At 43.5% G+C, this 13,891-nt stretch overlaps 1 protein-coding gene across 35 annotated transcripts in view; it reads right to left on the bottom strand.

The window, feature by feature from the left end:
- CACNA1C (calcium voltage-gated channel subunit alpha1 C) overlaps positions 1-13,891 on the bottom strand; it is a 723,794-nt gene that overhangs the window by 88,269 nt on the left and 621,634 nt on the right. For all 35 annotated transcript variants that reach the window (XM_065582612.1, XM_065582596.1, XM_065582633.1 and 32 more), the window contains one exon: positions 12,507-12,617. In XM_065582612.1, the coding sequence (XP_065438684.1) occupies positions 12,507-12,617 (111 nt within the window). The remainder of the gene's footprint in view (positions 1-12,506; positions 12,618-13,891) is intronic.

Raw genomic sequence — 13,891 nt, 5'->3', positions numbered from 1 at the left:
GATGTCTTCTATCCTATAAGCACATAGGCAGTGGTAGTGCAAGCATCCTCCGCATCTCTCACCAATGTGTTTCCACCATGACAAAATGGGGAACACTTCTAAGGAAAAAGGGGAGTTCATTCTCCATGTTCATTCAGTTCTTGGCCTCTCCACTGGGATTGCCAATAAAGAGATCAATTGTGCTGCTTTTTTATGTGACATGGACCCCATCCACTAGGAAACTAGCTCATTTCATACAGGACGTCGACTAGCATTCAGAGTGAAGAATTTTGATCTCTGCTGACCAGGGCTCAACTGGAACCAGTGACCTAGAAATTTGTGTAAAGCTTTGTGTCCTGTTATCAATCCAGTTTCCTCTATTCATTTATCCGATGAATACTTTTCACATTGCACAATTTATTTGTCTGGGGTAGCTGCCTCCTAAATCTGTGAAGTTTAACTATATTGCCTGCTTTCCTCTCCTTTAAATTCCTACTAATGATCAGTGTCCCACAACTGGTAGAGTAGGTTCAACAACAAATGGGATTTATGGTTTGCAGATCATACAGTCATCCTTGCTTTTAATGAATACCTGGCCCAACAGCCAATTTTCACAATTGGTGTAACATCAGGGTGACCACTGGGGCCAAATTTTGTCTTCAGATGAACATGGAAGCCAATGGATCCAATTAACTCAGTTACAGTAACATAACATCACTGAAAACTCATTGAAATCTAAAGGAAAAGCAGACTTTGACTCCCTCAGGGAACAGATGGGCAGGATCCCCTGGGAGAATAACATGAAGGGCAAAGGGGTCCAGGAGAGCTGGCTGTATTTTAAAGAATCCTTATTGAGGTTGCAGGAACAAACCATCCCGATGTGTAGAAAGAATAGTAAATATGGCAGGCGACCAGCTTGGCTAAACAGTGAAATCCTTGCTGATCTTAAACGCAAAAAAGAAGCTTACAAGAAGTGCAAGATTGGACAAATGACCAGGGAGGAGTATAAAAATATTGCTCAGGCGTGCAGGAGTGAAATCAGGAAGGCCAAATCACACTTGGAGTTGCAGTTAGCAAGAGATGTTAAGAGTAACAAGAAGGGTTTCTTCAGGTATGTTAGCAACAAGAAGAAAATCAAGGAAAGTGTGGGCCCCTTACTGAATGAGGGAGGCTACCTAGTGACCGAGGATGTGGAAAAAGCTAATGTACTCAATGATTTTTTTGCCTCTGTCTTCACGCACAAGGTCAGCTCCCAGATTGCTGCACTGGGCAGTACAGCATGGGGAGAAGGTGACCAACCCTCTGTGGAGAAAGAAGTGGTTCGGGACTATTTAGAAAAACTGGACGTGCACAAGTCCATGGGGCCGGATGCACTGCATCCGAGGGTGCTAAAGGAGTTGGCGGGTGAGATTGCAGAGCCATTAGCCATTATTTTTGAAAACTCATGGCGATCCGGAGAGGTCCCAGATGACTGGAAAAAGGCTAATGTAGTGCCCATCTTTAAAAAAGGGAAGAAGGAGGATCCGGGGAACTACAGGCCAGTCAGCCTCACCTCAGTCCCTGGAAAAATCATGGAGCAGGTCCTCAAGGAATCAATTATGAAACATTTAGGGGAGAGGAAAGTGATCAGGAACAGTCAGCATGGATTCATGAAGGGGAAGTCGTGCCTGACTAACCTAATTGCCTTCTATGAGGAGATAACTGGCTCTGTGGATGAGGGGAAAGCAGTGGATGTGTTATTCCTTGACTTTAGCAAAGCTTTTGATACAGTCTCCCACAGTATTCTTGCCGCCAAGTTAAAGAAGTATGGGCTGGATGAATGGACTGTAAGGTGGATAGAAAGCTGGCTAGATCGTCGGGCTCAACGGGTAGTGATCAATGGCTCCATGTCTAGTTGGCAGCCGGTTTCAAGCGGAGTGCCCCAAGGGTCGGTCCTGGGGCCGGTTTTGTTTAATATCTTTATTAATGATCTGGAGGATGGTGTGGACTGCACTCTCAGCAAGTTTGCAGATGACACTAAACTAGGAGGCGTGGTAGATACACTAGAGGGTAGGGATCGGATACAGAGGGACCTAGACAAATTAGAGGATTGGGCTGAAAAAAACCTGATGAGGTTCAACAAGGACAAGTGCAGAGTCCTGCACTTAGGACGGAAGAATCCCATGCACTGCTATAGACTAGGGACCGAATGGCTAGGTAGCAGTTCTGCAGAAAAGGACCTAGGGGTCACAGTGGACGAGAAGCTGGATATGAGTCAACACTGTGCTCTTGTTGCCAAGAAGGCTAACGGCATTTTGGGCTGTATAAGTAGGGGCATTGCCAGCAGATCGAGGAACGTGATCGTTCCCCTTTATTCTACATTGGTGAGGCCTCATCTGGAATACTGTGTCCAGTTTTGGGCCCCACACTACAAGAAGGATGTGGAAAAATTGGAAAGAGTCCAGCGGAGGGCAACAAAAATGATTAGGGGTCTGGAGCACATCACTTATGAGGAGAGGCTGAGAGAACTGGGATTGTTTAGTCTCCAGAAGAGAAGAATGAGGGGGGATTTGATAGCAGCCTTCAACTACCTGAAGGGGGGTTCCAAAGAGGATGGAGCTCGGCTGTTCTCAGTGGTGGCAGATGACAGAACAAGGAGTAATGGTCTCAAGTTGCAGTGGGGGAGGTCCAGGTTGGATATCAGGAAAAACTATTTCACTAGGAGGGTGGTGAAACACTGGAATGCGTTACCTAGGGAGGTGGTGGAATCTCCTTCCTTGGAGGTTTTTAAGGCCCGGTTTGACAAAGCCCTGGCTGGGATGATTTAGCTGGGAATTGGTCCTGCTTTGAGCAGGGGGTTGGACTAGATGACCTCTTGAGGTCCCTTCGAACTCTGATATTCTATGATTCTATGATTCTATGAAGCACTAATGAGGATTCCTTGGATGTTTGCAAACGGGACTAGATCCATTATTTGCTGTGTTGAGGCCTGTCGTCTGAAAGATGTTAGCAGGTCAATCCTGTTCCTGAGTCCCCCGCTGTGTAGTTTGTTACATTATTCTGTATTGGAGTGTTTGTTGTTCAGTGGTCTTTTTTCTATTTCAAATGTATTTTTTAACCTAAAAAAACAACAAGGAGGCCACCGGAGGCTACCCCCTGATTTTTTAACCTAATGAGCCTGCACTCTAAATAAAAGGAATGCCGTTTCCCTTTCTTCAGATGACCCCTTCATCTAATAGGCTTTATGGAACAGAGCCCAAATGGTATCTGTCTGAGTGCCCATAATAAACAACAACAGCCACCTTGATGCTTGTCCTGCGACAATCCCTGTCACATATGCTCTGTGCATGAATGGCATTTAGTCACTGACTCATGTGTGGGGTGGGGTGGATCCACACACCCTGGCGGAACTGTGGGGAAGACTGTTATAGGAGGCACAATCCCTCCCTAATCCCATTTCTGCTTTCTTCCTCCACCTGGACTCCATCTTTCCAAGGCTCCCCAGGCATGCAGAGTACAACCTGCTCCCCGAGGTGCATCTGACCAATTTCTCAGGCCAGTGAGGAGGGGACATGGGCTCATGGCCTCTCCTCCTCTCTGCCCTTCTATGCCCCTCCTCCCAGAGGTGCATGGAGGAAGCAGACCTTCTGTTTCCCTAAGCACAGGAATGTTAATTACCTTTGTCCCCTACCAGCCATAGACAGATGTAAGTAATGACTATGTGTAGGGAATACAATGGAGAGAGCAAGTCTATTGAAGGGCCCCCTACCCCATGTACCTGGGCAGGGGCTTGAGACAGTCTGATCCTTTATGTATAGATCTAATTATTAATCACTGTTATTTATGTACATTATGGTAGCAGCCCAGATGTGCTAGGTGCTGTTCAGACATACAGGAAGACACACGTTAGTATAAATTCTGTATAACTGAACTAGAAAAGAGGGTCATTCCCCCTGCCACACCAGTGGCCACATATTCAAATACCCTCACAACATGTATGCATTGCACTCCTAATCCCTGGAAAACAGGTAATTGTAAATGCACAGTCTTTTGTAAAAGGGAAGGACAATCTTATGGCTAAAGCCCAGGACTGGCTATTGGGAGATTCAGGTTTTTTGCTTGCCTTTGCCACAGATGTCCTATGTGACCTTGGGCTAATCACTTACACCTGATTCATCAAAGTACTTAAACACATGTATAATTTTACATTCATGAAAAAGCCCATTGCTGTCAGTGGTATTAGGCATGTATTTAAGTTGCCCATGTATTTAATCCCTTTGCTGACTTTGGCCTTAACCTATCTGTGCCTCAGTTTTCCCCTCTTTGCAATGAGGATAATGATAATTTATCTATCACAGATTCACTCCTCTCACCCAGGGCCAACATGCCTATGGGCCTCCCACCTCCAAAACGACCCTGAGCCGATGTGCAGGTCAGTTCTGTGGTGTGCAGGGGGTGTATGTGGCTCTTCTGTGTGGCTCACGTGGTGATGAGGACTCTGCATCAAACTCCGGCACCAGGGGTGAGTTTCACCTCTAATCCACATAAAAAGAGGTGAAAAGTATCGAATATTAATTATTCACCCAGTTCCAATCCCCACAGAAGAGCACCTCAGGAGACTTTGTGAATGAGAAACCCATGCCCCTCAGACACGGGAGGTGTGACCCCTGCCAGGGAACTTCAGTAACATGTAGAAGCATAAATAAAATATCGTTCATTACCCTAAAAGTGATATGCCTCCTTCCTTGGTTTTTATTTCCATTTCCCTCTGTTTTTCTTTCCCTTCTTTATTTTTCTCTTTCCATCTCACTCTTTCATTCTACCCCCCTGTGCTACTCTCTCTTTTCCTTTCCACTTTTCTGTTTAGTCGTCTTGTTGTCCATTTTATTAATGTTTTCCTCTTTCTGTGTCTTGTATTTTCTCTTCCTTTAAAAATATTCTCTCCTTCCCCCTACCCATTGTTTATACACAGTATTTCCTCTCCTGATTTTGTTTCTTTCCCTTTCCCTGAAACCCAATTCTTTGTTGTTATTCCTCTCCTTCCCCCTCATACATGGTCTCTTTGTTCTCTCACTTTCTTCGGTTGTCTGGTCCTTCCTTGCTCTCCTCATGTTCCAGTGTCTCTTCTCCAACTTTCATCCTCAAAGGAAGTGCATTATCTTTTCCCTCTCCTTATGGCCCCTCATATCTTTTTTTTCTTACCCCTCCTCTCTCTCTTTCCCTTTTCAGGCCCCTGCTCCCAATCACTAAGACATTAAAGGAAGGGGGCAGAATACCCTTTCTGTTGCAGCTGGATGGGTGAGCCAGTTAGCCAATACCTCCTTTAGCTCAGTGTCCTCTAGCTTGCTGTCTCCTGCACAGCAGAAAGGTTGAAACAGAGGCTGATGAGAGGAATCGGCCTGATACCTATCCTGGCCGCCTCAAGTCCAGTGCAGAAAGAAATCACAGCGTTTGAGCCTTTTAACAACCAGAACAGCCTAGTTAAAATCTTTGGGTGGCCTGCACTCAGGAGTCTCATGGTATCTGGATGCTCTATTCCTGAATCTCACGGATAATCCAGCCCTGAGCTAACACCCCCTCTATGCTACAAATCCATGGCACTGCACCTCAGGGAACCCGGTTACAACAAAAATATGGTTCCTGGTTATCATGTGTGGATTGGACCTTAACTGTGTTTTATAACTGGTTAAACCTTGGACCACCGCTGAAATCCAGTCTACATTGCAAATTGGAACAATATTTGTAATTGGGCTGGAGACAGCCTGGTTGCAGCCAGGTTTCCTGACATGGCTGCATTAGTGTAGAAAGGTCCTTAATCTGATCCTCCCAGGTGTGCCAGAGTCCTTGATATGACAGAGGGGCTCAAATCTTCTGGTGTTTGATGCCTGTTCAACAGCCTATGATAGATAGATATTTCTAAGACGACAAGAATGCAGCAATACAAAGAACGATAGATTTCAAAAATTAAGAAACGTCATGAGAATGGTGCAATGGGAAGGTGTAAAAAATTCAGTAGCGTGAGCAAAGGCTGGAGCCTCCTAAAATATGTCATAACCAAGGCACAACAGATTGTGATCTCTCTGAAAAAGAAGAATGCAAGGACAAAGAAGCAGCCAATGTGGCTTAGCGAAAGACACTCCAAAGATCTGAGTGTAAAAAAAGGAATTGCACTGAAATGGAATAGTCAGGAGGGAACCAAAACAGATGAGTCAGTTTGCAGGCGTGAAAGGAAATATAAGAGCATCAAATGTATGATTAATGCTAAGTGAAGGGCTTAAAGGGGGAATAAAGACGGCCAAATATACCCAGAGAAAAAGAAATACTAGAGAGAAAGTAGATCTATTAATAAATGTGGAAGCATGTATCAATTAGGGCTGAGAATGGGAGGGTTTCCTCGTGAATTGAGGGATGGACTGGTAGGCAGGACTCCCTTGTGTAGAGAAAGTCACAATCCTTCCTGGAACTGCCCGGGAAGTGTACATCCTGCACTGACTGCAAAACTCATTTACTGTAATGCATTCAGTTCTGGACACCTCTATACCAAAAAGATGTCAATAAAGGGAGGGAACTCAGAGAACTGCAGCAATGGGGCTGACATAATGATCTTATAAAGAAAAAATTAGAAGATTTAAATATGCCTTGCGTGGCTATATGAGGATTTATGGGGGACATGAGAGTCACCTACCTGTAACCATCAAGGAGAAAGAAGTTTTGGCTGCTACGTTGGACAGCAAGGGAAATGGACTCTGTGATCTTTTACATCTCTAATATCTATGATTCCTTGAGATAAATCCCCAGTATTCCCCTTCTTCACATGGGCCCAGATTAAGCAAGGTACTTAAACATATGCCTAGTTTTATTCATGTGAGTAGTTCCATTGAAGTACCATATGAATTAGTGCCAGGAAGAGAGTGGTAGTAGAAATTCAGTTTTCTAGGATCCTATTTCTGACTCAACAAATGGTTCTGGGAGGGTATAATGAACATTTTCCGAGAAGACAAGCACGTATGAAAGGTTCAGCAATTAAAGAAACCATTTCCTAATGGCTCTGGACAGTTACAGGATTCACTGGGGAAAATTCATCCCTATATTCATTCCCTGAAGTGCTAATGAATCCAACAGAGTTAAAGCAGAGATTAATTTTACTCTTCATCCTTTTTCTCTACCTGCATGAGTTATAAAATGTGTTCTTTTCATGAAACAGGGAGAGAAGACAGCTCCAGTAAATGAACCTTCCTCTCTGAAAAGGAGAGTACTCCTGTTCTAGAGAGGCCAGTCTTAATGTTGAAGCAGCAAAACAACAAACAGTCCACCAGTCCCAATGTTTAGCGGTGATGGCATCTTCTGGCATAAGGTTATGAAACGAGTAGGAGCTTCATCAATGAGGGTGACGTGCAGCTGATGCACAACATGACTGTGGCTTAGGACATGAGCGTAGGGGAACATATGGATGTATGGAGTTTTACTTCTCCAAGGGACAACATTTCTAATGAGTGGCAGATTTGTTTGGTTCTTTATCAGGCCTTTTATTCATACAATTCTACTGTAGATTAGAGACAGGTTAAGCTGGAAAGTTTGTTTCCAGAGTCCCATTTTCCCAAAGTTCATGTATATGTGCATGTTCGCATTCAGGCCTTCAGTTTTGCCCATTATAGAGCCAATGATCTATCTTTGAGTTTCTACCTGAATCTGAACTCCCACAAAACTTGGGGGTGTTTGCATTTGGGGATCTGACTCAAGCCCATCTCATTTCTCTAGTTAAAGACACCTATTGGGCTACTGATCATGGCTAAAGTCATTGGTGGCATAAGTGGGAAAAAGTCCACTGAAATTACTACTAGCCTCTTCACAGAAGACAATGTGGCCTAGTGGAGGGAGCACTGGTCTAGGATTCAGGAGACCCACGTTCAATTCCTTGCTCTGTTGGATGACCTTGAGCCAGTCACTTTGCCTCTCTGGGCCTCAGTTGCCCCATCTGTAAAATGTGGACCACGATACTGATCTCCTTTGTAAAGCACTTTGAGATCTAATGATGTAAAGGGCTATAGAACTAGTTTATGTCCCTGACTGCACTAGCAGTTAAATTGTTCCCTTGTGTTTAATGCCATGTCTGCCTAGGCAGATTATGGGTGTGTTGTGGGCAGGGGGCACAAATGTGTGTAAAAATTTCAGACTGGACTCTGAGTTCTAAAGAGAAAACCCTAGAAGCACCATCACAAAAAGCTCACCAGAGTGCTGAAGCTTTTTATAAATTAGAAACACAAACACCAGAACCCCTCTGTTCCCCAAGCCTCAAGAACATCTCTTTAAACTGCCTGCCTGTTCAGAGTAACTAATCTTGAATCAGTTTATGGGACTCGGCCAAGACAAACACTCAAGGTCCATTTGGGAGTCATACTTCAGAGCAGCAGGTTAATACTCTGCACGGAGATGCAAGGAACACAGTGGATGTGTTCTTATCAGCAGCCCTAATCATCCCAAATCTCTCTATTAGCAAATCCTTTACTTCTCATTCTCTCTTTATGCCTGGAGTAGGTTAGATGCTGATGGGCTGTTTGCCTTACACTGATAAAACCTGAGAGATCTGTGCCTCTCCTCCAGAAAAACATTGCACGCCTAAAGACATGGGCTTGAGACAGTATTGCTCCTACTAAGTGGTGTCAGCTGAAAGACTGCACTACCCCCACAGCTGGGCATAAATGACAGAGACTGCTCTGCCCCCACAGAGGCTAACTAAAGAGATAGCACTGCTACAGAAGGGCGAAGTACAGATTCGCTGCAAAAGCCAAGCATTCCCAGTGCCAGGGCTGTGTTTAGTTATGAAACCTCTTGTTTTTCTACCAACTTCAAATACTGTTTACAGAGCATGGAATAGTACTAAGAGGAGGACCCAGATCCTGGACTAAATGTAGTTCCCCATCCCAGAGAATAGCCTTTTGATTACCGAATCCTTACTCTAATGCAAGAAGTAGCTCCAGCACAGGATTATACAAGTAAATTCCCTATGCCAGGGTGAGTCTGTGCTCACAATTAGTGCTTATGGAACTGATTCCTCCTTGGGTTTTTTCCTTTTCATTATGCTATCAAGAGAGCTGAATAAGCAGGGCACATTGCCTCAAAAAAACAGGGGCCAAGAGATAAATAATGCTAGAGGTCTGCGGACATGGTGAAAAATACATACCAGAATCAGAAGGAGCCATATGTCTTTCATTATTACTCACAGAAATGCCAGCGAAAAACAGCTGTGATAGGAGTATCTGTAAACTCCCCTCAGCCAGCACTACTACCCCATTGCCTATGGTACTCATGCAGGGAGAGACTGGGAATGCATTAGCTCTATACTTCTACATGGCCACCACTTCTGTGCACTCCCTACAGTGACTCCTGCAGGGAGAAGCTGGGACCACAGTGATTATGCGCTCCCTGGTGGCCACAGCACCTATCTCATTCTCTTCAGTTATTCTTTTGTGAAAAGGAATGAGCAGCTGTGTGCTCCACATAGTAACTGCTTCTTCAACAGTTCCTGCTGGGACCCCTCCTGGGAGATACTGCGATGAGCTATAACTACTGGGAGATGTTGGGACCATTCCTTTCCAATTCCAACTATCCTTTAGGGAGTGGCTGTCAGAGGCATAGGTATCTGACAACGTCCCAATATCCAGCAATAGTTACGTTACCTATATGGTGCCTCTTGCTGGGGTCAGAAATACCAGCAGCTGTAGAAAGCGGAGTGCTCCCTAGAGCAAACGCCCTAGCTTTAGTTCTGTGACAGGCCTGCTGCTGCTTCTCTCACACTCATTTCTCCCATATTGTCCTCTCCTAAAAGCCTTTCCTGTTGTTGCTCAGCTGAGAGCATGATACCTTCAAGTCCCCATCTATGTCTCCTACTCCTCTGCAGTCAGTCATAAAGGAGTAACTGCTCTATCACTTTCAGAAACTCCTCAGCCTGAAAAGACTGGGCTTTAGGCATAACATCAAAACAGCTTAATCAAAGCTGGTTTGGGCTTTACTGCTCTGGAAATGGCAGCCAATTCCATCTACAACAGAGACCCCGTAAGTATTTAAGCTAGTCATTCATACTTGGGAAAACGTAATGCATTTAAAATCCCCTCTTTAGCTTCTGCTGGGGAACTTTGGATGTTTTCAGTGGGAGAGGAGGGTGACTGTATCTTAAAGCTCTTCATCTCTCAGATTGTTCAGATAACCCCTTAGGGATAACCACCCATTTGCAGGCCATTTTTTATACCATTCATGGTAGTCGGTGCCCAGCCCCTGCCTAAGTGAGGGCTGCACCACCATCTTTCTCAGAGCTGGAAGTCTGTGCCCAATGTACATAGATAAAATAGAGCAGCACGTTATAGCTGTACCACGTGGCCCATAGAGATAGTGACTACAGATCCCATCACGCAGTGGTCCACCTTGATCCAAGAGGCCTTCTAGAAGTAGGTGGCGTCCTTCTTTGGCAGGCAGTTTGAATCAAGAAGGAGCAGTGCATGATGGCACTTCTACAGGCTTGCAGGTCACACCTTTGTGATAAAAAGGAGGGCAACTGGGAGTTATGTTGCAGAACACATCTGATGCTCTAAGATTTACAGAATCACTGCACTGGTATAGAATATAAATCAGCATTAATATGCTGCTTAAAGCAAGCTTTTCGCTGTATTAGCAATTTCCATAGGTTCATTCTCCCCCTGTGATTTTTTGGGGGCAAATGCCCTGTTTTACTGTTTTTTCCCCTCTGAAGATATTGGTTCATAGATTTCAAGGCCAGAAGGAACCACTGTGATCGTCCAGTTTGACGGCCTCTAAAATTAAATTAAGTTTTGGGGCTATTTTTGGTGTTCAGGCATTTTTAGTTTCTATCTTTAATATGGTGTATTCCTGTAGCTGGCTGTTCTTTCAGCATGAGTAAGGGGCAGAGTTATGGCTGATGCTGGGACCTTAACTGAGAATGTCCTGGCTTTCAAGACTCTTTATTAAAACCCAGTTGTTCTAGTCCATGTTAAAGAGTGTTAAAAAGATATGCCATATAGTCTCATCTTTAATTAGGTCACAGAGAAGTTTTTAGTTTAGAAATCTTCTCAGTTATTTTTAAACTCACGGTGATCAGAGCCCATAGCAAAGCTTGAAGAGTGTAACGAAGCAGAATCTAAGCAGAAGAATGCTACTAAATGCATGAGGTATGTTCCTACACATATAATATGCATATAAGGTTTTTACAAAGTGTTGGACTTAGAAGAATTTCTACGGTAGCATATGTGGCAAAGTCACAAACTTGTAAGCCTGGTGCCTATTGGAAGTTACAAGCTCTGCTGGTACAGCTGGTGATGCTTGTAATTTTCACAAGCACTACATTTGAGACCTCACAAAAGTACCAAGATTTTGAACATAACCCATGAAACTTGTGACCTTCATGAGTGGTACCTATAAGAGAATGATGGGAGAAGGGAGAGAGATTCTGGGCTGGCTGAGGGCAGAGACTGTGACTTTCCTCGATCCTCTACCTTTTAAAAGGCCTTATAGAAAAAGATGGGAGAGGGGATAGAGGTGCTGGGGTGGGAGGGAGAAGAACCAACTTAGAGATGATGCTGGAGAGAGATATTGGTTTGAGTGGAGTGTGAGCAGAAAGTTACTGCACTGCTGAGGGGAAGAAGGATGACAGGCTGGTGAAGGGTGGTGCTTTAACTTTCAATAGAATAGACAAGCTTGGTTGTTGGACATGGTGGAGACTGTCACCTTTGTTAATGCCATATTGAGACCTCATGAAATGTAGCTGAAGCTACGCTAAAAAGATGAAGGCCTCAGTTAATTTAAGGGCTGTGTTGGGTTAGCTGGAAGAGCTTGTAAATTACAACTTTCCTTCTGGTATAATTATGTTAGTGGAATGTATAGCTCCTGTGAACATAATAATCTCTGGAGACAGGAACTGATGGGGTTTCCAACATTGACAATAAATGATTAAATTCAAAACTAACATTATCCAAACCAGCCCTGTGCTGTAATCCTCACAAAGCACTAGTGTATAGGCCAATTTGCCAGCCATTTTGAACTATGAGCAGACTGATAACTGACCTGTGAGTAGATCAATTAGAATATTTTTTCCAAAACCCAAAGAAAAATTTCCAAGTACCATAACTCAAAATGAATCATGTTTGATTAACTTAACTTTTCTTTAAAATCACTTGTGGCCTGGGGACTAATCAGGAGATGTTTCAGGCTATAAAATTTGTTTTGGGAAAGTTAGAGAGAGCGTTAGACCAGCATTCAATATGGAAATCATGCTGTAGCCTTAACTGTAGAGTAACTACCATATCTTCATAATAATGAAGGAGCAGGATCTTCCTCTCCTAAAAGGCACTGCTCTTTTTAAATGTGTCTACTCTCTTCCTGAGAAAAGCTCTTCCAAACACAGGGTGAGACTCCAATCCAGAGAGTAACTGCCCAGTTCAGCTACTGGGTGGTGACTGTGGGGGTGGGGTAGGGTTATTACATATTTTCTCCTCACTCCCACCACACAGGAAGAGAAATTCCCAATCTACAACACCTACCTTGGGTTTGAAGGCGATTAGTTTCAGAATCATCTCGACGGTGAAGAGACCCGTGAAGAGCATGTTGAGGATATTCATGGCTTGTTTGAAGGGACAGCTCTGACCATAGTGCTGAAAAACAAGCGTCCCAGAAGCATTATGAAGAATGGGCTGTTTGAATATACACGGTTGCATCCCTCACTTAAAGAGGACTGCTCATATTTTTTCAAGTTTATGACTCCCCTCTCCTTAAATTCATTCACAGCAATAACTTTCCTTCATGGTTGAGCAAGACTGGATGTGGATCTCTTTAGGATTAGTTCGTGATTGTAACACAGGAATTGTCATACTAGACTAACCCAGCAGTCCATATGGTCTAGTAGTCTGTTCCTGACAATTGCTAATATCAGACGCTTCACAGGAACTTGACAGAAATGGCGTAATAGGCCATTATGAAAGAACCTGCTCAAACAGGAAGGTTCCTCTTAACTCTGGTCCCAGTTCAACAAAACACGCATGTACTTAAATGCTTTGCTGACTAGGGATGGATTTAAGGATATGTTCATATGCTTTACTAAATTGGGGCTCCACATGTTAATGGTTGGCTTATGCTATGAAGCATGAGGGTTTATAGTCCTAATTTTTTAATTCCTATCTAATGTACTTATGGAGCCAATCATTTTTTAACCTTACTTACCTCTTTGTTCCAATGACACCTTGTGAATTCCACAGGTAAATGATATGTTGGCTAAAAAGAGTATTTCCTTTGATCAGTTTTAAATTTGTTGCATTTCAGTTTCATTAAATGTGCCCTTGTTCTTGTATTATGAGGAAGTGTAAATAGGAGCACCCCGTTTACCTTCTCGTGACCATTCATTATTGTGCATCCCTCTAGCATGTCCCCTCTCTATAGCAATCAGTCTCAATCTCAACAATCTGTCCTCACATGCAAGTATTTCCACCCACCTAATAATTTCTGTCATCTGCCTCTGGATATCTTCTTTTTTGAGATGGGGGTTAGCAGAACTGAACACAGTATTCCAGTGGAGGATGCATTATTGATTTATGTAAGGGCATAATTACATTTGCAATATTATTTCCTATCCCAGTTTTTCCTAACATCTTGTTTACTTTTTTGATTGCTGCTGCATACTTCACAGAGGTTTCATTAAACTGTCCACAACGATGCCAAGTCTTGCTCCTGAGTAATTACAGTTAATTCAGAATCCAACAATCTACATGAGTAGTTCAAATTATTCTTTCCAATGTGCATTACCTTGCATTTGTCAACTATGAATTATATCTGAAATCATGTTGCCCATTCACTTAGCTTTATTAGGATCCTATGAAGTTACTCCCAATCTTCTCTAGTCTTCAATAACCCACATAATGTGTCTACTGCAAAA

Source organism: Chrysemys picta, chromosome 1 (genome assembly GCF_011386835.1).
Source record: "Chrysemys picta bellii isolate R12L10 chromosome 1, ASM1138683v2, whole genome shotgun sequence".
NCBI classification, from domain to species: Eukaryota; Metazoa; Chordata; order Testudines; family Emydidae; genus Chrysemys; species Chrysemys picta.
This window is presented reverse-complemented; position numbering and strand designations above follow the sequence as displayed.